Source organism: Anas acuta, chromosome 21 (assembly GCF_963932015.1).
Source record: "Anas acuta chromosome 21, bAnaAcu1.1, whole genome shotgun sequence".
Lineage (NCBI taxonomy): Eukaryota > Metazoa > Chordata > Aves > Anseriformes > Anatidae > Anas > Anas acuta.
Window position 1 is genome coordinate 1,167,630 of NC_088999.1, and position 24,027 is coordinate 1,191,656.

A 24,027-nucleotide genomic window follows, 5' to 3' on the forward strand; every position below is an offset into this window, starting at 1 on the left:
TTTGATGTTGTGAGTTTCTTGTTTGTAAGCTTTCTGGATGACATTCAGAAGTTGCATTAGTCTTGAACAGTGTGACCATAGAAAAGACAATGCAAGAGCAAGGAGCTACAGCCTGCAAATACAGGATCTCCCATCATTCTCAAAAAAGATTTTGATAAAATGGAAAAGAATGGAGGGGAGCTATAAAAAAAAAAAGTAGTTACAAGAAAGTAATGCTGAAATGAAAGCACATGCTATTGAGTATTGCAAAATAGTGAATTATCAGTGTTACTAAAAAGAGTTCAGTGCTGCCTGTTTTCCAAACAATATTTAAAACTACAGTATAGCAAGGAAAACAATTCATAGTTTCTAGAAAGTTTTTACCTCTGTCTTCTGTCAAGAATATGGATTCTTCAATAGAGCAGCTGGGGGTGCAGAAATGGATGCGTTCAGTGTGATTCTGCTGGGTTGCTGCTGTGACGTGCTTGGTTGTGAATGTTTTTAGTTATGTGCTGCTGAGCATACAGTAATCTTAAAATGTTACAATTTTTTAGGTGATACGGTGCTAGTTCACAGAGTACACAGCTATCTGGAGCGGCATGGACTAATCAACTTTGGTATCTACAAAAGAGTGAAGCCCCTTCCAAGTAAGGAACTTGAAAGCTGTGTCTAGATGGAGTTTTGCTTGTATTAATCTTTGATCTGATTGGACAAATTTTGGAGCACCTTTTAGTCTATTTCTAGAATTGTGGTGCTGTGACAGTAATTAAGGCCTACAAGACATCTGGCTAGATCTTCACTGTCACTAGATCTTCACTGGAACAGGCTGTCCAGGGGGGCTGTGGAGTCTCCTTCTCTGGAGACATTCAAAATCCACTTGGATGCGTTCCTGTGTGACTTGATCTAGGTGTTCCTGCTCTGGCAGGGGGATTGGACTAGATGATCTTTCAAGGTCCATTCCAGTCCCTAACATCCTGTGTTTCTGTGATGTTCATGGTTTTCATTCTGGCACGGAGAAGCCTTGTGTTGTTAGGTTGAGCACTTTTAAGAGGGAAAAATCTTAGCAAACCTCCTGTAGATAGTTCTATGGCTGTTTAACTGTTTGAGTTATCCTATTCTGTCTAGTGAGTTACCCTATTCTCTCATTGGAAGAACTAGATAAAAATACCATATTGTACTTAATTCTCTTCTTTGTAAAATTCAAGCATAAGCAGTTTCTGAACTTGGATGTCCTTAGAGCCAGTGAAAAGGTGGCTGATAAAAAAAAATTCTTACCATGCACTAACAATTACTGTAGTATTGGGACAGACTAAAAACTTTGGCATTACTTAGGCATACCAAAACTTAGCATTCCTATTCTGGTGTCATGTGTTTCAGCACCTGAGGTTTGAACTGGACCTGTTGGTCTCTGCAATACGTATTAAACCTGCTCTATGTTATCTGCACATGTGGTATAAAGCACAGTTCATTCTTGATACTCCATATTGTCTGTACAGTTGGTGTTCTTCTAATCAGTTATTGTATAATGGCAGTTTATTGGTAATGTTAAAAAAAAAAAAAAAAAAACTAGTTTCATAGGCAAATTTTCTTAGGAAACTTTGGAAAATTGGTTTAACTTAAGCTGGCCTCTTCATAAGGAAAGGGGGTAGTTAAAGCTTGTAATGTAGCGACTGTCAGCTCACTGTTACCTGCCTTGGAGGTAAGATAATCCAAAACAGCTGGGGGGGGGTGTTGGATATCCTTTGGACAACAGAACCCCGACTTCATGAGGAACAAAATGCAGTAACTCCCAGCTAGTGTAGTCATCATGGGTCTTTCAGAGCTGTTAGGTCAATGTGTTCTTACTTGGCCTAAGCATATTCCTGTAGGGGATCTTTACCCCAGGTCTGATACGTTTGCTCTCATCTATTGATGACAGATATCTAATAAATTAGCCTCATTTATAAAATTGATTTTTTTATTTTTAGGTGAGGAATTAGAAGACCAGCTTTCATAGCTGCTGGTGGTTGTTACTTCTCTGGAGACTTTTCTAGGAGTCTTTCTCTCTAATGTGTTTGTATATTGAATGATTTCAGTAGATCTTGTTTTCAATTTCTACTTCTTTATAAAGCAGTCACTGCATACAAAGTTTGAAGAAAGTTGAAGGGTAGTTGACAGGTGCAAAATGAATGACTGATGGAGAATGACCATGAAGTAAACCTGCATTAAAAGGAATTTAGATGTTAACAGTAGCTAACGTCTAACATTAACTAGACTAACAATTATATAAAGTTTTATTCATTCAATGATAACTAACTTGAAATAAGCAGGAAATTCACAAGACACTGTGCTTAAGTGTTCCTGTGGGATAAGAGATGCTGATGAACACCTTGATTCAGCTCCAAAGCTTTCCAGGTTTTGTTGTACTGGGTCAGGAGGAAATAAAGCTGTGATACTTTGTAGCAGAGAAATTAGTAAGAATCAGATTCTTCAAATAGTTTTTTTTTTTTACTTGTTTTCTTTCTCATCATAGATGTGCTACTGACCAATTTCTCTTGTACTTGTCTAATGAAACAGGTACAAAAACATTTTTGAAGTACTTTATTGTTACCATATTACTTACATATTTACCTCAGTTTTATTTCTGTGGCTAATCAGTTTGTTAAAAAGCTTTCACTGCGTGAATTGCCAATGAGAAGAAAGCTGCTTTTCATTCCTGATGTCTCTTAGACACAACTTGAACTTAACTGCTTACACTGTAGTGATGCACATATATAGCCTATGACTTATTTTTTTCCTTTCTTTTTTTCTTTCCAGCCAAGAAGACAGGAAAGGTGATCATTATTGGTTCTGGAGTCTCGGGGTTGGCAGCAGCTCGCCAGTTGCAGAGTTTCGGGATGGATGTCACAGTTCTGGAAGCCAGGGTATAAATATCTGTGCTATTTTACTTTTATAATGAAATGTAAGCAGTAACTGCATTTGGCGCTACCATAAAACTAAGTATTCCAGCAGCATGACCAGAGATGGGTAAACTCATTTCTTGCAACCAGATGGAAGGTATGGGGGTACTAAACTTGTCTCACTAGAGAACAAGTGTATATGTTCTCATTAGGAGTTGACTAATGCTCTCTCAGGAGAGAACTGTATAGTCAGGTGCTAGTGCCATATGCTTACCACCAGTAATATCTGGAATCTTCTTCCTTTGGTGATTAACTGATTTTTTTCATTGGAAAGTAGAATACAAGTCTGTATTTCAAGAACTTAAATATGTAAAATACAATTATTTTCTGTAATTCCATTATGTAGTTAGGTGGGATTATTTGTTGCACTGTTCAATTAATCATTTATTCATTCTTGTTTATTACTGAGTTCTTTTATAACCAGCTCTAAGTAGAATCTCGTTGACTTGATTTTTTTCATATCTAGTCAACTAGAAACAGTTTACTACTAATTTTAATTAATTGAAACCATAGACTAATTACTTTGGAATTTATCTTTAGTTTACTTCCTGACTTCATTTTGTTAATATGCTTGCTTGGACACTTCTAGCACAGATTGTGTGAGGTTGTTTCTATTGAAGTAATGTGTCAGACTTCTCTTTGTTTTGCTAGCTACTGCTCTTATTCATAGGTAGTAAGAGCTGCAGGCTATGTGCTTCCCAGTTCGCATACCACTAGAGCAAAGGAGAACACAACAATCTAACTGTTTAGATCTCTCTTGCACACCTGAATGCATTATGTTTTTTTATTTTGTTTCTTAAGATGGAAGTTAAGAATCCATGGTGTAATTTGGGTTTTGTTCTGTGCATCTGATGACTTTTTTTTATTATGACAAGTACATAAATTTGACAGAAAGATATTTTAGAATCTTAGAGTTTAGATTCTAGAGTTTTAGAATCTTAGAATTAGAATCTTTAGTGTTATTTTTGCTTTTTTTTTTTTTAAGGCTGTTTGGTTTTTTCATTCATTAAGATTTCAATGATTTGGGGGTAACTTCCCTGTGTCCGCTCGTTTTCTGAAACTTTCAGACTACCAGTAATGTTTACATGCTTCTGAATTTCTGATTTTATTACCAAAAAAAAATCAGAATTTACAGTATCATATGAATTAGTAGCTGTATGGGATATTTGCTCCTAGTTAATTGATTTTTGTCAGATAACATCCTACAAGCTGGACTGAGTATAGGAAAAGAAGGCCTTTTGCTTTTTCTTTCTAAGTTTACTATGGTAGGAACAGCAGAAGTGTCATTCTTTAGTCAGTGTGCCAAGAATAAAACCCTTTTTTTCCCCTGTTTCTAAAATGGTCTGTTGATATGTGGTTGTCGTCTTGATTTATAGTTGGCTCTTTGGCAGAAAATAAGTAAGAAAAATTGTGAGATGGTGTTCCTAACCCTTAAATTTAGTTGTTGGGCACACTTGCATCATTTCTAGAGTAGGTATTGGGATTTGTGGTAGGAAGTGGAGGGAGGAACTTTAGTACATAACTTTAATCTGTGCATTGGCAATGAAGGACTTTTCTTAGAATCACAGTTAAGTCTAGCTGTACAAGTCAGTGTTAGACTTCTATTAACTTTTTTAATGCAACCTCAGCATTTTATCCATTAACTCAGGCAAATCAATTGAGGTCAAGTATTCATTTCCATAGCTTCTTTTTTTTTTTAAAAAAAAAAAAAGTAATCTGTTCTGTTTATTGAACCTTTGGCTGTGAGAATGTTTAGTGCATGTTTTGTAGAAGGTTGTGATGATTTAAGATGAATATGCTGAATGTGTTACCAGGTTTTAATACATTGTGCTTTTTTAAAAGGACCGAGTAGGAGGAAGAGTTGCTACGTTTCGCAAAGGGAACTATGTAGCTGATCTAGGAGCAATGGTGGTAACAGGACTTGGTGAGTTTTTCAAAGTAACCAGGGGGGTGCAGAGGAAATCTGCAGGTCAAGATGCTACAAATCTGAAGTATTATGCTGTTACAATTACTAGCCAAAATAATTGTTTCTTAACACCAGAACTAGAGGTTCTTGTTTGACCTCTTTGGCAGTTAGAATTTTTCATCAGTGATTTTTCATAATAAATGTGAGCTTACGCCAGAAGTTGAGATTTTTGTTTGGTGCCCTAGGTTTGATTGGTCATTGAAGTTGTGCTGGTGCTTGTTATGTCATTGAGCTGTTGTAAAAGCATTTTACTTAGTTTGCTCATGCTTAGTGGAATTCTTTCCTCTTTCCTTGGCTTGCTATCCTTTTGTGTGTCTGTTCCTTTGCCTAGTTCCTATAAGATGGTATCTCCACTGGGTACACTGCACTTAATGGTCAAATCTTTATAAAGCTGCTGTACTCAGCTGCCACTGGGCCTCTGAGCTGAGGTCCAAGGACTGAATCACTAGGTAACTTACCTGTCTTGTAGTTAAGTCTGTATTAAATTGCGTATAGAAACTTTTTCCAGAGTATTGAATTTGCACACTCATGGTAAAACAGATTTAAGGTTTCCTAGTGAAAGACTAATATTTTTATATTTAATTCATCATGAGTGTTTCCTTCCCCAAAAGAATTTATCTTTAGTACTGAACTTGAATCAAATCTTGCTGTACTGAAGGAGATAGCAGATAGTTTGTAGGGCAGCCTTCATGTTTCTGAACCTGGAAAGGAGGGATGACTACTGAAAAAGTTAAAATTCAAGAAGATGAAAGACTGAAACTGTGGGATATTTTCTGTTTTTGTTAGTTTTCTTTTGCAAGTAAACTGTGGAAAAACTATTCTTCGTAGTTCACCAAGTACCTTCTAGGTGATTGAATTTGAAACACTTGAATTTATTGAACCTACTTCAAAACATTGTTTTGCTTATTGATTGCATCTCTAATGACAAGAAGATATTAGTGTGGCTTAAATTCCCTGTGGGTTGAACTAATGTTCCAGACTGGTCAGTTTGCAGAATCAGAGAACATTGCAAAGCTAACTTTGCAAAGCTTTTACCCAAAGTTTACTTCGTAAAGTAAATCCATGTCACTTCCTCTCTCCTGTATGCCATTTCCTATTTGTGTCAGTGCTTTCCCTATCCTCTGCCATATTTACAGATGCTTAGAGATTTCTGCCTGCCTTGTATTTCTACATGGAATCTTAGATCTTCTAATATTTTTATTTACACATCTTCCAGGTAGAGTTGGTGTGCATGGTTCATCTTCATACATTGTATTTACTAGTGTTGCTTGCTGTTGCTCCACTATGTTTTTAGGGACTGAATTCTTAATGTTACATGTCAGCAGACTCATAAAACTCCCGAATTTACTGTGCAATTGTAGAAACTTTCCTTTGTTCTTCAAACACCATGTGGACATTTTGAAAACATAGATATAAACTCTTGATCTTGCTAAGGTTGCTGCCACCCACTTTTATAATCAACATTTTAACAATTGTTCCTCAAGCGTTGGTGGGCAGGTGTTTTTTTTTTTTTTTTTTTTTTAAATTTAAAGTAGTTTATAGTGTGATTGTTGTATTTAATTGCAGACAGACTTTTCAGAAGTACTCTAACTGTACAAAATGTTTTCCAGGAGGAAATCCCATGGCTGTAGTCAGCAAACAAGTGAATATGGAATTGGCTAAGATCAAACAAAAATGCCCACTTTATGAAGCAAATGGACAAGCCGTAAGTCTGATACTATTTTCATAAATCTCTTAAAAAGAAATAGTATCTCAAATGTATGTTTTCTGCCTATTGATCAAGCATGAGATACCTCCGCCTCTTCCTAGAAGCTAGTAATGAAAACATGTGCCTTCTTGAGGCAGTGTAGTAGTATTTTAGCATATCTGCACTTGTTTTTCTAAAAGCTGTTTTTTCAGGTGGGTTTTTAACTTTGAGATTTCAGAGATTTTGTGGAAACCAAACTCCTGTTTGTTTTTCCCTCCCAGTCCAATTACTTTTTTTACTTATGCAGTTGTCTGTCTCTCTCTTCTGTGAAAGAGTTGTCTGCTGTGCTGGGCCTCTACCTTTTCACAAAATCACAGAATTGTATAAGGTTAGAGTGAACTTCTAGAGGTCCTCTGGTCCAACCCTTCTCAGGCAGGATCACTTAGAGCCACTTGACCAGAACCATGTCCAGACAACTTTTGAATATCTCCAAGGATGGAGGCTCTACAACCTCTCTGAGCAACGTTTTGTGGTGCTCTATCACCTGCACAGTATGGAAGTGTTCAGGCAAACTCTTGTGCTCTCTGGTTTGTGCCTATTGCCTCTTGTCCTGGTACTGGTCACCACTGAAAAGAGCTTGGTTCTGTCCCCCTTGCACCTTCCTTTCTGGTATTTATAGACATCGATAAGATCTCCCTGAGCCTTTTCTTCGCTAGGCTGAACAGTTCCAGGTCTCTCAGCCTTTCCTGCCTTTCCTCATAGGAATCATAGAATGTCCCAAGTTGGAATGGACCCACAAGGATCATCGAGTCCAGCTCCTGGCTCTGCACAGGTCTACCCAAAAATTCAGACCATATGTCAGAGATCATAGTCCAAACACTTCTGAAACTGACAGGCTTGGTGTTGTGACTACATCTCCAGGGAGCCTGTTCAATTGCGTGACCACCCTCTGGGTGAAGTGTCTTTTCCTGATATCCAAACTGAAACTACACTGTCACAGCTTGACTTCGTTCCCTCAGGTTCTATCACTTGTCACCAGAGAGAACAGATCAGCACCTGCCCCTCTGCTCCCCATCATAAGGAAGCTGTAGACTGTGATGAGGTCTCCTTTCAGCCTCCTCTTTTTCAGGCTGAACAAACCAAGTGACCTCAGCTGTTCCTCGTAAGTCTTCCCCTCTAGGCCCTTCACCATCTTTGTAGACCTAGGATAGATTCTCTAGTCCTTTAACCATCTTTGTAGCCATTCACTGGCCTCTGTCCAGTATCTCCATGTCTTTCTTGTACTGGGAGATCCAGAACAAGAACATACTACCTCCAGGTGAGGCCTCAGTGCTGAATACGGTGTAACTTCCCTTGACGTGCTAGCAATGCCTTGGCTAGTGAAGCCCATGTTGTTATATCCAGATAGTCTTCTTTTTAATGCTGGCTTATGTTCAATTTAGTGTTCACCAGGAACCCCTGTGTTCTTTTCTGTCAAGCTGCTTTCCTGCTCAACAGACCCAAGCATGTCCTTGTACCTGGGGTTCATCCCTAAGTGCAGGACTTCGTAGACTTTGTACTTCTCCTTGTTGAACTTCGTGAGGTACCTATTAGCCTATTTTTCCAGCCTGTCAAGGACCTTCTGGATGGCAGCATGACTCTACAGTCTATCAGCCATCTTCTCAGTTTTGAATCATCAGAAAACTTGCTGAAGGTATGTATGTATGCTCTGCCCTGTCATTAATGACAATTGAACATAACTGGACCCTCTAGTTACTGGCCTACAACTAGACTTTGAGCCACTGATCACAACGCTTTAGGCCTAGCCATTCAGCCAGTTTTTAACTCACATCCATGTCTGCCTGTCCAACCCACAGATCAACAGCTTGTATATGAGGATATTATAGGAGATCTGAAGTGCAGGTAGGGACTAACCTCTGCTCTCCTTTCATCTATCAGGTTAGTCATTTCATTGTAGATTTTTATCATGTTGGTCAGGTATAATCTCACCTTGGTGGATCCATGTTTGACTACTGGTATCATTCTTTGTGTGCCTGGAAATGGTTTCCAGGATTAACTACTGGGTGCCTCTATCTCACATTGTGATGACTCACTGTTTATACCTGATGGCCCTGTGTGGCTTAAGAGTTGGGTGGACCAGTTTCATTGTAGGCACATCTGGCTTCTCAGTGTTGGTGGTGGTGAACGTGTTTTGCACTTGTAAGCCCTTAGGTGGTGCAGGTGTCTTCTGTTTGGTGCCAAAAGTCACCAGTTTCCATCATTCTTCTTCAGAGTTTGCTTGCTTCAACAATGGGCACAACACTATCGGGGTCTTTCATGCAGCTCGGGTCACAGGCTTTTCAAGCAATAACAGAGAAGATCCTGTTTATTTATATTTCTTTTTCTCTGAACACTGTGCAGCCTGCTTTCTTCCTCTGGGTCATCTTTCTGCTTAACAGCATAGCTTCACCAAAATGGCATATCTTATGCAGGACAGGGCTATCTTTCCTTGCCTCAGAAAGAGGCCTCAGGGACCTGGAGGGCTGCATCTGCCATCTGAAGCTCTGTCTGTGTTGAAGTCTTCACCCTATCATGCATAGCTCCTCTAACACTTGTGGGTGGAAGAAGGGTCTGCACCATGTTACCACCATATCTGAAACCGCCAGAGATAGGTATTCAACTGTAGGCCCCGTTCTGCACAAGCTGCTGCATTTGCTGGCTGTTTCTGCACTTTTGTTGTTGCTGCTGTTTTTTCCCGAAATAAGTCCATTCTGGCTGTTGTACTTATGTCTTGAATTATAAAGAAATGACTAACGACTGCCACCTGGTTGAATGCATGCAACAGTTCAGTAATAGTATTCTTGAACTGGGATTCACAATTTTAATTAGCTTTATTTCTGTCCTCTGTAATGTCTGGCTCCGTGAACTTGTATGTATCTGGCTTGCTTAAGTTGTCCTTAATTTGTTTTTTCTCTATTACTGATTGTACTTCTCCCTTCACACACTCTGTCACTAGGAAGAGAGACTTTGAAGGCCTGGGAGCAGAACTTTACTCATGATGACTGAGACAGAGAAATTGAATACTTTAGTCTTCTCCATATCCATTACCACAAGATTCCTACTAGGTTCAGCAGTAGGTCTTTGTAGTCCTTGATAACTTTCTTTGTTTTTGCTGCTGCTACGTCAGCTCTTTTGCTTAACATCTCAGTTTTGACTCTGGATCATTTCTGTTTTTTTGTCATGCTGTCTCTGCATGCTTGGACAATGATTCCTCATTCCTCACAAATGGCATGTGTTGTTAAAATAGATACTTAAACTCGAACTTGGAAGATGGAGCTTTAAATGATCATCACAATTACCATCAGTTTCTTGAAACTGGGGCTCTAATTTTAAGTTTCAGTCTCAAAGAGAGTTGCCCGATGCCTCTTTATCCAGTAAGGGTATTATGAAAGAGACTGTTGCTGAACTCTCCTTCCAACAAGAAAATCTTTGTGTGTCTATACATTGGTTTGATTTCATTGTAGAAGAGAAGTTGGTTATGGTAATCATTTGCCAGCTCTTCTTGTAGCTATTTGGTCAGACATCCTGGCAAAGTGCTTTTATGTTGTACAGACCTCGGTGTCTGGCCATCTGAGAGAGCTAAGGTTATTAAATTTATTTTTTTTAAGTGTTGTTTTGAGCCACTTTTTTGTTATATTCTTGAAGGTTCACCCTAGTTAAGGACAAGTCATACGTTCGTACAGTGGTGCCAAGAAAAAAGGTATCTGCACCCAGCCTTGCTCATTCCCCTGATTTGAGGAACAGTAACATTTTGAATTTTAGGTATGAGGTGGTGTGAATTTAGACTGTACTAGAGAAAGTAACATAATATTTCTGTGGTTTCTCTTAAAATGTCCACTACTACTGCAGCATCCTGTCTGAGACAGGCTGAGACCTTTTGTGACCTGTATTTTTCTCCTTACTTGTGAGTAGGTTATCACAAACTTTCTTCTTTGACTCCTAGGTTCCAAAAGAGAAAGATGAAATGGTGGAGCAAGAATTCAATCGTCTGTTGGAAGCTACCTCTTATCTCAGTCATCAGCTCGATTTTAATGTTCTCAATAATAAGCCTGTCTCCCTAGGTCAGGCTCTGGAGGTTGTCATACAGTAAGTGACTTTGTTCTTCACAGTAGAATTTCCTATTTTACAGAGGATTGTCCAAAAGAAATATGAAATAATTTGCTGCTACTAGCTGTTTGGTTGCTTCTAGGTTCTTGTTCACATGTTTCTTGTTTAAAGTAGCGAACATTTTGTTAGAAAGCTTCCTGACAGTCACTACTACAGTAACTGGTAGTGGATAATGACTTAATGTTCATTGGCGTACTTACTACCTACTTACTAGGCCTGGAGTGTCTTCCCTTTGAGGAAAGACTGAGAGACCTGAGTATGTTCAGCCTTGAGAAAAGAAGACAGAGAGGATTTTATTAATGTTTACAAATATCTGAAGTGTGGGAGACAGAGGGACTTGGCCAACCTCTTTTCAGTGCTTTGTTGGGGACAGGACAAGGGCCAGTGGGCAAAAAATGGAGCACAGAAAGTTCCGCACCAACATGTGAAAGAACTTCTTCACAGTAAGGGTGACGGAGCACTGGAACAGGCTGCCCAGGGTGGTCGTGGAATCTCCTTCTCTGGAGATATTCAAGCCCTGTCTGGATGCCTACCTGGGCAACCTGCTCTAGGGAACCCCTGCTTTGGCAGAGGGGGGCGGACCCAATGATCTCTTGAGGTCTCTTCCAATCCCTATAATTCTGTGATTCTGTGATGCTCCAACTGAAAGGTAATGACACTTATAGTATACTTTTTGATAACATCAGGCAACTTCAGGCTTGTGTTTTAGCCAGTCAAGTATCATTTATTTACAGAAATTTTTGTGAAATTTCTGGTTCCTATACTAGTATTTACTTAAAATATCTTATATGCTTGTATGCATTACACCAATGAAATTATAATAATGAGCTTTCTTAATACTGCTGGGATTTTATACTGAGCTGACTCTCACTTTTTACCTGTTACAGATTGCAGGAGAAACATGTGAAGGATGAACAGATTGAACACTGGAAAAAAATTGTTAAAACACAGGAGGAATTGAAAGACCTTCTTAACAAGGTCAGGTTTTGTTCAGTGATGATGATTAGAACAGGAAACTAGCTCTATCTTCCTCTAATGGCAAAATGTTCCAAAACAAACCTGAACAATAAAAAACAGGTGTTATTAATGCTGTTCTTAAAAATATCTGTTCATTTAAGGCCTGCCAGGAAGCACCGTTATCGCAAAGGAGCACCAAAAACTTCTTAAATTCATGCTGCATTTCTAGTCTTCAATTTTTTTCTCTTCCCTTTCAGAAATAATTAGGGAAAGTACCTAACTTTTTACATAAAAGGGCAATAAGTACTGCAAAAAAAAAAAAACTTTTAAAGAAATTCATTTAAGTAGAGAGCTAACATAAAAGTTGAGTGGTTTTCTCTTTGTGTGAGAGGATTTTGTCCCCATATGTAAAGTGGAGCACATGTTTGAACAGAAGACTGTAAAATGTCAAGCTGGGAAAAGAAAGGGAGAAGACAAGACATGATCAAACAGTGTTGTGTCATAGCTTCCATTAGAGATTTTGATAATGACTAAGGCTCTTGGGGGGGCGGCAGGGGGAATAGTATTTTAAAATGTTTAGTTTCTTACCAATGGGAATAACTGTGAAAACAGTTTGAAAATTAAGTGCTTTGAGGAGAGGATAATCGAATCTGTGATTTGTAGTGTAGAAACACTGTCTAGGCCATCTCTGGAGTCCTAATTAGGATGTTTTTAGTTGTAGTAAGTAGGATCTTCTCCATGGAAGTTTCTCAAATGAAATATGTCTGAGGACAGCTGATTCTGTTCTTCATTTGCAAAGTGTTTTATTAGAAGTCAGTGATGTTGGGTTTAAGCATGTTATTTTGAGGCTGGTGGTATATATTTTGGCTTTGTGGAGGTAGAATTGCATATAGGTAACATCTGGAAATCCCTGTTATAATGGCATACTTTGAGATGAATATCCATTTTACACAGTAACTCCTATGAAATCTACCTACTCTCCTTATTTTCTTTTTCCCTTTTCCTACTACACCTTAAAAAGATGGTGAATTTAAAAGAGAAGATTAAAGAACTCCATCAGCAGTATAAAGAAGCATCAGAAGTGAAGCCACCTCGGGATATTACAGCAGAGTTCCTTGTGAAAAGTAAACACAGAGATCTGACTGCGCTTTGCAAGGTAAAGGATGATATACATGTGGCATTTAATCATAGGATCAGAGTCGCAGAATATCCTGAGTTGGAAGGGACCCACAAGGATCACTGAGTCCACCTCCTGGCTCCACACAGAATCAACCAGAAATCGAACTGTATGTCAGAGAGCATTGTCCAAATACTTCTTGAACTCTGACAGGATTGGCACTGTGACCACTCCCTGGGGAGCCTGTGTTAGTGCCCAACCACCCTCTCAGTAAAGAACCTTTTCCTATTTCCTAATAACCAGCCTGAACCTCCCCTGTCACAGCTCCATGCTGTTTGTTCCTTTGGGTCCTATTGCTGGTCACCAAAGAGAAGAGATCAGTGCCTGCCTCTCCCCCCATCCTTGTGAGGACCATAGGCTGCACTGAGATCTGCTCTCAGTCTCCTCTCCTCTAAGCTGAGCAAATCAAGTGATTCCATCCACTCCTCATACATCTTGCCCTTTAGACCCTTCATCTTGGTAGCTCTCCTTTGGGTGCTCTATCCAAAACTGCACACGGTACTCCAGGTGAGGCCACAACAGAGCAGAGCAGGACAATCCCTTCCCTTGACCTGCTAGCAATGCTGTGCCTGATGCTCCCCAGGATACAGTTGGCCCTTCCAGCTGTCAGAGCATGCTGCTGACTCAGATTTAACTTGCCATCAAGCAGAAACCTCAGATTCATTTCTGCAGGGCTGCTCTCCAGCCTCTTGTCCCCACGTCTGCATGTATAGCCAGGGGTTGCCCCTTCCCAGGTGGAAAATCAGCACTTGCTCTTGTTAAAATTCATGAGGTTAGTGATTGCCTAGCCCTCTGACTTGTCAAAATCTCACGGCAAGAGCTCTCTACCCTCAAGGGCGTCAACAGCTCCTCCTAATTTAACGTTGTCCGAACCCTTCAGTCTGTGGTCTCTGAAGACTTCAGCAACCAACTAACATTATCTGATATAAATGCTCACTCAAATACAGCACTCTCAGAGAATGTAGTAGGGCATAACTCTGGGTTATAATACTGATAATAAGGCTGTATTTAATATCTTAGTTACCTGTCCTTTGTGTTCTTGATGGAGAGTATTAACATTTTGAAGGCTCATCTATGCTGGATCACATCTGAGAGTATTTAACATGTTGAAGGCTAAGTTTTAGGTCAAACTTGATTGTAAGTACTACTTGGTCCCACAATAGTCTGGAAATAAAATCTGTATTTGAAGAGAGATGCTCTTCCTCTAAGATGAAAAAGCTGGGTAGAGAGAAGACTTTTACTCAGGAAACCAAAGACTTTACGCAGCTCTATCTTGACAAGCCAAGTGTGTGTGTGCCTTAAAAGGAAGCCCTAGAAACCCTTCTTTCTATGGTGAAGACATTCTGTTAACCTAGGTAAGATGGAATCACAGATCATTTTTCAGCTGCTACTTCATTAGAAAATAAAAATCTACTTGGAGTCCAAATGTGTTTGGGCTATTCTATAGTCTTGTGGATATTTCTTTTCAAGTCTAATTCTTGTCAGCTAGAAGAGTATAGCAGATCTTTTCCAACTGGTAATACAATCCAGAGCATTTATCAATGTCACATGATGCACTGAAAAGTCAAAATGGCTTCAATGGGAAAGAAGAAAATTCAGGTATTTACTGAGTTTTTAGTAAAGACCTCACCCTTCTGTCCCTGCCCCACTGTCATGGTTTAGCCCGGCCGGCAGCTAAACACCACGCAGCCGTTTGCTCACCCTCCCCCCTGCCTCTCTGGGACGGGGGAGAGAAATGGAAAGTGAAGCCTGTGAGTTGAGATAAAGACAGTTTAATAAGACAGGAAAATAGTAATAACAAAAATAATAACAACAATAATAATAATAATAATACAATGGTGATAATAGGTAAGTAATAATAGTATGTACAAACAAGTGATGCACAATGCAATTGCTCACCACCCACTGACCGATGCCCAGCCTCACCCCGAGCAGTCCGGCCCCCTCCCCCCGGCTAGCCACCCCTATATATTGTTTAGCATGCCATCAGATGGTATGGAATACCCCTTTGGCTAGTTTGGGTCACCTGTCCTGGGTCTGTCCCCTCCCAGCTCTTACTGCACCCCCAGCCTGCCTGTTGGCAGGACAGAGCAAAAGGCTGAGATGTCCTTTGCTTAGTATAAGCAGTGCTCTGCAACAATTAAAACATCGGGGTGTTATCAGCACTCTTCTCATCCTAAGCCAAAACACAGCATTCCACCAGCTACTAGGAAGAAAATTAATTCTGTTCTAACTGAAACCAAGACACCCACCCATGTTAATAAAGAAAAGTACTATTAAGTCTGTTGTCGTACAAGATTGTAATGTGTGTTTTTGTTTTCTCTTCTGGCTAGGCCCTGAATAAGTGGGGATCTAGGTTCTTATATAGTGAAATTGAGAGCAGACTTATACATTCCTTCGCAGTTCTTTTGTGATTAAAAAAAAAAAAGTGATGAAAGTATTGGTTTTATAATCTGGAAAAAGAGCTCAGTTTGTAAAACAAAATAAGATAGCACTAGTCTGTACTTCATCTGTAACCTCTGATCAGTATGCATACAATGTGTGTGTTGTCAAAATATATTTTTAATTACAAATAAGTACATCATTCCCCCCTGCCCCTTGCTCATTTTCATGCTTTCTTAGTGTTGAGTAGTGTGTCAACTATGTGAAAAGTAACAAAGTAAATAGCACCCTGTCCTGTTCTGAGAAAGTATACTTTCATTAGTGAATCTCATTAAATATACTCATCTGACTGATTAACTATTCTTTCATCTTGCTATCACCAGCAAAGCTTACTACTGTGTTTTGGTACTTCAAGTCTGTGTGGAGTAACCTATCTAGATTGTGTGGCCATACACCGTGGCTAGTAAGACTACATAAATATAGGATGGAGTTTCTTGACCTTTTTTTTTTTGCTGTCGTTAAATGACTTATACAATGCAAATATTTTAAAATAGGATTCATATCTTCTCCATATATGAATGAAAAGTTCTAGGCTTCCAAGTCAGCTATTCATCATGCTGCTTAAATATTTATTTTAGGCTGAGTGAAGTTTGTTCTTTCTCTTTTTAGCTAACAAAGGGAGATAAGATTTAAAAATTTAGCCAAGGAAACCTATTTTTTTAGTTGGATGTTGAGATTGTATAGCATAACAACAAGTAGATTAAAAGCACTACAAGAAACTGGAAGCAAGTTCTTTTTATGCTTCTTTTGCCCTCCCCCTCCTTTTTGTTTTTAGGAAAACATTTTTCTTTAGTTCTAGGATGTGTAAAATGACCCTAGCAAAAGGGCTCTTAAGAGAACGAATGTGTTCAAAGTAGGGAGCAAATACAAAAATCTTACTACCGTAAGATTGCTTCCTTTGTTTTTTATTATCAAAAGGATTAAGCCAAATCCCACTCAAGGAATTTTAATACAAAAAAAATCTGTAGCCCTTGACAGTAATTATTTTTGTATGTATTTTGAAGAAGTGTTCTGATGCAGGAAACAAAACTTTATCCATGCAGTAGCTGAAATGTTTTGTATTTGGATGTAGGATGTTCCACGTAGATGTTCAGAAATGATAACCAGCCAGGTCTTCCGGCCTTCTTATCTATGTGGTCCTCCTCTGAACTCATTCTAATAGCTCCATGTCCTTCTTATGCTGGGGGTCCCAGAGCTAAACATAGTACTCTAAGTTGGGGTCTCATGAGAGTGGGGGAGTAGAATCCCCTCCCTTACCCTACTGGCCACGCTTCTTTTGTTGCAGCCCAGGATACGGTTGGCTTTCTGGGCTGCAAGCACACATGTCTGGCTCATGTTGAGCTTCTTTGTCCACCAACACCCCCAAGTCCTTTTCATCAGGACTGCTCTCCATCCATTGTCTGCCCAGCCTGGTTTTGTGGTTAAGGTTGCCCTACCCAGATGCAGCACCTTGCACTTGGCCTTGTTGAACTTTGAGGTTTTCACAAGCCAACCTCTCAGGCCTGTCCAGGCCTCTCTGGATGGCATCCCTTCCCTCCAGCATGTCAACCGCACAACACAGCTTGGTGTCATCAGCAAGCTTGCTGAGTGTATACTCAGTTTCACTGTTAAATGTCACTGGTCCCAGTACTGACCCCCTGGGGAGTATCACTTGTTACTTATCTCCACTTGGACATAGAGCCGTTGACCGCAAATCCTTGAGTGCAACCATCCAGCCAATTCCTTACCCACCAATTGGTCCATCCATCTAATCCACATCTCTCCAATTTGGAGATGAGTGTGTTGTGCAGGACAGTGTCAAATGTTTTACATATGTCCGGGTTGATGATGTCGTTTGATCTTGCCCTATCCACCAATGCTGTAACCCCGTCATAGAAGGCCACCAGACTTGTCAGGCATGATCTGCCCTTAGTGAAATCATTTTGGCTGTCACCAATCACCTCCTTTTCCATGTGCCTGGGCATAGTTTCCAGGATGATCTGCCCCATGATCTTGCCAAGCACAGCGGTGCAACTGACTGGCCTGTAGTTCTGCATGTCTCTTCCTTTTGTCCCCTTTTAAAAAACGGGGGTTATGGTTCCCCTCTTCCAGTCAGTGGGATCTTCACCAGACTGCCATGACTTCTCAAATATGATAGATGAGATTAAGAGATTAAGGCAGGGAGATTGCTCAACAGTTGCTGTGATGAGTAAAACAGTGTCAGGGAAGATTAATTCAGTGCTAATTGATAACAGAGTAGGGCAGTGAGAAGTAAAAACATGTTCCCTGCACTCCACTTCTTCCCCAGCTCTGCCTGGACTCTTCTCCATTGGCTGCAGATCTGGCCTGGTAGTCTGTTCCATTGGGTTGCAGGTGGACAACCTGCTCCACCATGGTCCTCTCCACAGGCTGCAGGGAAATTTCTGCTCTGGCAGCTGGAGCACCTTCTGCCCTCCTTCACCTACCTTGGTGTCTGCAGGGCTGTTTCTCTCCATTTCTCATTCTTCTTTTCCAGATGCTGTTGTGCAGCAATTATTTCCTTTTGTAAATATTTTCTCTGAGACACAGCCAGTGTCTCTCAGTGGCTCAGCACTGGCCAGTGGCAGGTCCCTTTTGGAGCTGGCTGGAGTCTGTCTCTAACATGCAGTACCTTGTGGAACTCTTCTCACAGGGGCCATCTGTGCAGCCCCTTGAAACGAAGACCTTGGCGTGTAATCCCAATACAGAAAGAAAATGATTTTATACAGTTCTATTGTAGGTTTGTTTGATGGAATTTTGGAGGAAAATTGAACTAGATCATGTATTTGCTTTTTGTAAGGTTACATCTGCCTTGGAAAACTCTACATTTAATATTAACTATAGTCTTTTAATAGAGAAATAAGAATAGAAATAATATTGTGTAGTATGAAAGAGCTTCCAGTACTGTAAGAAAATTCTGTAACTATCATGGATCTTCATGTTCTTCAGATGTGAGCATGCTAAAATGTCAGGAATCTAAACACTACTTTTTTTCTGCAGTGCGACGTAAGTTTCTGCATATCTGAACTGCAGAAGGGCAAAATAGGTGGATTAAATGTTGAAAAAATAAAGGACTTGATTTAGATTCCACTGAAGCTCATCAGTCTTCCACTTCCATCTCTTATAATTAATCCAGTTTGATGCTACATGTTTTTAAGTCCTTTTGAATATGAACTGATTTTAACGTTAGCTTTTAATCCTACGTAGGAGTATGATGAATTGGCAGAAACACAAGGAAAGCTGGAAGAGAAGCTACAAGAACTTGAAGCCAATCCACCAAGGTAAAGATATGAACTATAAAAATGAATACTTAAGAAAGCAGGAAGATTTTTGCTTATTTTACTTTCACAGTATATTTAAAAAAAAAAAAAAGCCATGTTTTTCTTTTAATCATGGTAGCTTGCACAAATGTAAAGTATGAGTTCCCTCAGTTTTAGAAATTTTCTTTCTTGGTTGTAGAAGTCATAGAATTATAGAATATCTTGAGTTGAAAGGGACCTGCAAGGATCATCGAGTCCAACTCCTGACACCACACAGGTCTACCCAGAAATTCAGACCACATGACTAAGAGCACAGTCCAAATGCTTAAACTCTGACAGGCTAGGTGCTGTGACTACCTCCCTGGAGAGCCTGTTTCAGTGCATGACAACCCTCTCAGTGAAGAACCTTTTCCTGATACCCAGCCTGAACCTCCCCTGTTGCAGCTTGACACCATTCCCTTGGGTCCTATCACCGGTCATTAAAGAGAATAGATTGGTGCCTGCCCCTCCAGTCCCCTGTACTCCACAATGAGGTCTCCCATAAGCCTCCTGTTTTCCAGGCTAAACAGGCAAAGTGATCTCAGCTGCTCACCATAAGTCTTCCCCTTTAGGCACTTCACCGTCTTAGCAGCCCTCCTCTGGATGCTCTCCAACAGTTTTACATCCTTTTTGTACTGTGGTGCCCAGAACTGCACACAATACTCGAGGTGAGGCCTCAGCGCAGAGTAGAGCGGGACAATCACCTCCCTCAACCAACCATTAATGCTGTGCTTGATGCACCACAGGATACAGTTGGCCCTCCTGGCTGCCAGGGCACACTGCTGGCTCATATTCAGCTTATCAACCAAAACCCTCAGATCCCTCTCTGTGGGGTTGTTCTCCAGTGTCTCATTGCACAGTACATGTGACTCAGGCCAAAAGAGGGTGGTTCTTAGGATGTATTACAGCAGTAATCCTTGCTGTAACCAGTGCCTGATCTCAAGAAGCCTTTCAGATTTGAAATCCTTGTCAATGATAGCGTACCTACTCTGCTTATTTTGACAAACGATGGCAGATTATAAGGATGTACGTTGCTCTGTATGACTCTACTAGTTTTTTAGTCTTTTGTATTTATGCTACTTAACACATGATTTATTTAACAGTCTTCATTTCTGAAGTTTTGTTTCCAGCTTCATTTAGTATGTTTTATAAGAGTCCATCTTTGAAAATGTGATTTTGCTGTTTTTTGGCATTTTTAAAAATTTCTCCTCTAAGAAGGGACTGAAACAAATTTTCAAAAACAGTGCGTTTGCATTCTGCTCTGGCAAACTAAATGTCTTTTGTATTGCATTTTTTTTTTCCAGTGATGTCTATCTGTCTTCAAGAGACAGGCAAATACTTGACTGGCATTTTGCAAACCTAGAATTTGCTAATGCTACGCCCCTCTCTACACTTTCACTGAAGCACTGGGACCAGGTAGCTAATTAATGTATTTGTTCAGTTATATACTAAAAACTTATGCTATATTTATTTCACTCTCATGGAAGTTCCTTTGTGTTAATGGGTCTAAACTCTTGAATGGTATCTGCTTTTATGTAGATACTTTTCTCTTACATGGCTGTTATTTGCTGATGATATTCCAGGAAGCTTTTTATTAGTGCTGAAACTTTCTATAATAATGCTGTCTCCTGAAAGCTTCTGTACTGATTACTTGACTAATAAAATAAGTTTTCAAATTCATCAGATTTCCCTTTGAAAGTTTTTATTGAAAACATTTTGCTACTGTTCAGAGTTGCAGATTGTCTATTGAGTGATGTGATTTTGTTATAAATGCATACTTTTATGCATCTTTGTTTCAGGATGATGACTTTGAATTCACAGGCAGTCACTTGACTGTGAGGAATGGATATTCCTGTGTGCCTGTAGCCTTAGCAGAAGGGTTGGATATTAAATTAAACACAGCGGTTCGACAGGTTCGCTATACAGCTTCAGGTACATGAAACCACCTCTTGAAAGCTGCTCTGAGGAAGTATAATCACAGAAATTCAGTGCTTTTGTTTTGATTTTATAAAACCTTTCTATCATATTTTAGGTTGGAAAAAGCCACATTTCTTGTTGCGTTTAATTGTGTAGGAAGCTTCTAGGGATTAATAAATCTTTGTTTCTTGCTTGTTTCTGTGGCTGCTCTGAATCTGTCCTTTTCAGCTGGATTTACTGATACATAGGTTCACTTCATTGGGATTGAAGATTTTGGAGTAAGAGGTCTTCGACTGCTTAAGGTACCACAGGCTCTGGTATTAGGAGTATAACTAGATATAAGATGGACTTGCATGGAAGGAATACACCTTTTCATTGTTCTTCAAAACACTGGGCTCAAGAAACTGTCAGCTGGGAGAGTAACTCAGTGATAGGCTCGTTCTCTACTTGGTATTTAGTTATACATATATTTAAATCTTATTTATTAGTGTAGATTAACCTTTTAGCCTAGTGTGGCCATCCTTGGATGCATTGTGAGTTCTGCTTTTTGGTATTCAGCTATGTGGCCAGTAAGATTTAGTTGCCTGGAAGTTACATAAAGCTTGTGTAATGCTGTCTCTGTAACCTAAATGTTTTCTGATGTGGATATGTTTTTATGGTGGTTTTATTTTTTTTTAATTTTATGTTGAGGCCTTTATAAGGCCTTTTATTTCCCAGTCTATTAAATGACTTTTTCTCTCCTTTTCCAGGCTGTGAAGTGATAGCTGTAAATACCCGATCTACTAGCCAGACGTTCATTTATAAATGTGATGCCGTGCTATGCACTCTTCCCTTGGGAGTATTGAAACAGCAGCCTCCGGCAGTACAGTTTGTACCACCTCTTCCTGAGTGGAAAACTTCTGCAGTGCAGCGTATGGGATTTGGCAACCTCAACAAGGTCAATTGGTCATTGAGGGAACTGCAGGCAGACCAGGGCATGCAGCAGAAATGTTTATGGTGGATGAGAGGAAGGATGGATGAGAGGGAAGGATGTTTCTTCCACTCCTGTTTGCTAGACTTTGATGCTGAAAATTACTTGAAGAACTGTAAAGGACTTCTCTGTATGCTATGTAATTTGTAAGCAGTAAAATTTGTCAAGTAGGTTGACATGGCACATATGTTGTAGCTTGCTAAACAGGTTATTAACTTACGAAACATGATAAAGGTGTAAGCTTTTATGTATTAAGCATGTGCACTACATATTCTCTAGATTTTCCTTCTTTGACATTTCCAGTGATGCAAATCAGTTGATGTAATTGTCTTTATTTTTATTTTTTTCCCTGAGCTCCTAAGTCTTTTGATTCTTTGTTTATAGGTTGTGTTGTGTTTTGACCGTGTCTTCTGGGATCCAAGTGTCAATTTGTTTGGTCATGTTGGTAGCACCACCGCAAGTAGAGGAGAACTCTTCCTGTTTTGGAACCTGTACAAAGGTAGCTCTGATGCATTTCTACTTTTGCCAGTGTCTTATCTGTATGGTTTCAGATCTAGAAAAGAGCAGTTCTTAAGATGTTGTTAGTGTTCACATATGGATAAGAGAAGGTAATACTTCACAGAATCACAGGGTAGTCTTTGTTTGAAAGGACCTTAAAGATCATAGAATATCCCAAGTTGGAAGGGACCCATAAGGATCATCAAGTCCAACTCCTGACGCCACACAGGTCTGCCCAAAAGTTTAGACCATGTGACTAAATGCATAGTCCACTTGGTTTTTAAATTCAGACAGGCTTGGAGCAGTGACTGCGTCCCTGGCAAACCTGTTCCAGTGTGCAACCACCCTCTTGGTGAAGAACCTCTTCCTGCTGTCCAGCCTAAACTTCCCCGGCCTCAGCTTAGCACCACTCCCATGGGTCCTATCACTGGTGTTTACAGAGGTCACCTGCCTCCCCATTCCCCCTCGCGAGGAAGTTGTAGACCACAATGAGGTCCCCTCTCAGCTTCCTTTTCCCTAGGCTGAACAGGCCCTGTGACCTCAGCTGCTCCTCATGTCTTCCCCTCTAGGCCCTTCACCATCTTCATCGCCCTCCTCTAGACATTCTCCAACAGTTTAATGTCCTTCTTGTACTGTGGTGCCCAGAACTGCACACAGTACTTGAGGTAAGGCTGGACCAGCGTAGAGTAGAGCGGGACAGTCACCTCCCTCGGCCAACCATTAATGCTGTGCTTGGTGCACCCCAGGATACGGTTGGCCTTCCTGGCTGCCAGGGCACACTGCTGGCTCATATTCAACTTGCAGTCGACCACAACCCTCAGATCCCTCTCTGCGGGACTGCTTTCCAGTGGCTTATCGTCCAGTCTGTACATATAGCCAGGGTTGCCCTATCCCAGGTGCAGGACCCAGCACTTACCTTTGTTAAACTTCATGTGGTTGGTGATTGTCCAGATCTCTCTGCAAGGTCTTTCCACCCTCATCAGAGTCCACAACTCCTCCAGGTTTGGTGTCGTTGGCAAATTTGCTTAAAACATCTACATCCAAATCATTTATAAAGACATTGAAGAGGACTGGCCTAAAATGGAGCCTTGAGGGACCCTACTAGTGACCGTCTGCCAGCCAGATGTGGCCCCATTTACCACAACCCTTTGAGCCCTGCCCATCAGCCAATTGCTCACCCATCATAAGTTTTTGCTAAGTTGTATGTTGGACATTCTGTCCAGCCTTGCTGAAGTCCAAAAATATCACATTAGCTGCTTTCCCTTGGTCAACTAGATAGGTGATCTTATCATAAAAGGGTATCAAATTTGTTAGGCAGGACCAACCCCTCATGAACCCATGTTGGCTGGGACCAATGACTGCATTGTCCTCCAGGTGTGCCTGAATGTCAAGAATCATTTTCTCCATAATTTTACCAGGCACTGATGTGAGACTGGCAGGCCTGTAATTGCAAGGGTCTTCTTTCTTACCCTTCTTGAAAATCAGCATAACATTTGCCAGCTTCCAGTCTACTGGGACCTCTCCAGATTCCCAAGATGATTGAAAAATAATTGAGAGAGGTCCCACGATGACATCAGCCAGCTGATGAGATCATATAATTCCAGCCCCCCTGCTGTGGGCAGGGACACCTTCCACTAGACCAGGTTACTCAAAGCCCCATCTAATGTGTCCTTTGAACACATCTAGGGATGGGTCATCCGCAACTTCCCTGGGCAACCTGTTCCAGTGCCTCACCACCCTCATACTGAAGAACTTCTTTCTGATGTGTAGTCTGAATCTGCCCTCTTTTCATTTAAAGCCATTACCCCTAGTTCTATCATTATACTCATCATCCTGCTCTCCCTGCTTTGCTGTAGGTCTCCTTTAGTTACAGGAAGGCCACTGTAAGGTCTCCCTGGAGCCTTCTCTTCTCCAGGCTGAACAACCCCAACTCCCTCAGCCTGTCTTCATGTGAGTGATGCTTCAGCCTCTTGGTCATCTTCATCACCTTCCTCTGGTCTCATTATAATAGCTCCATGCTCTCCTTGTGCTGGGGGCCACAGAGGTGAATGCA

The 24,027-nt window shown here is 40.5% G+C and overlaps 1 protein-coding gene across 2 annotated transcripts in view; it reads left to right on the forward strand.

Annotated features, from left to right (window-relative positions):
• KDM1A (lysine demethylase 1A) overlaps positions 1 to 24,027 on the forward strand; it is a 57,335-nt gene that overhangs the window by 16,275 nt on the left and 17,033 nt on the right. For both annotated transcript variants that reach the window (XM_068657879.1, XM_068657880.1), the window contains 12 exons: positions 534 to 626; positions 2,776 to 2,882; positions 4,761 to 4,842; positions 6,495 to 6,589; positions 10,554 to 10,696; positions 11,605 to 11,695; positions 12,696 to 12,830; positions 18,498 to 18,571; positions 19,894 to 20,005; positions 20,389 to 20,521; positions 21,256 to 21,443; positions 21,861 to 21,975. In XM_068657879.1, coding sequence (XP_068513980.1) covers positions 534 to 626; positions 2,776 to 2,882; positions 4,761 to 4,842; positions 6,495 to 6,589; positions 10,554 to 10,696; positions 11,605 to 11,695; positions 12,696 to 12,830; positions 18,498 to 18,571; positions 19,894 to 20,005; positions 20,389 to 20,521; positions 21,256 to 21,443; positions 21,861 to 21,975 — 1,368 coding nt within the window. The remainder of the gene's footprint in view (positions 1 to 533; positions 627 to 2,775; positions 2,883 to 4,760; positions 4,843 to 6,494; positions 6,590 to 10,553; positions 10,697 to 11,604; positions 11,696 to 12,695; positions 12,831 to 18,497; positions 18,572 to 19,893; positions 20,006 to 20,388; positions 20,522 to 21,255; positions 21,444 to 21,860; positions 21,976 to 24,027) is intronic.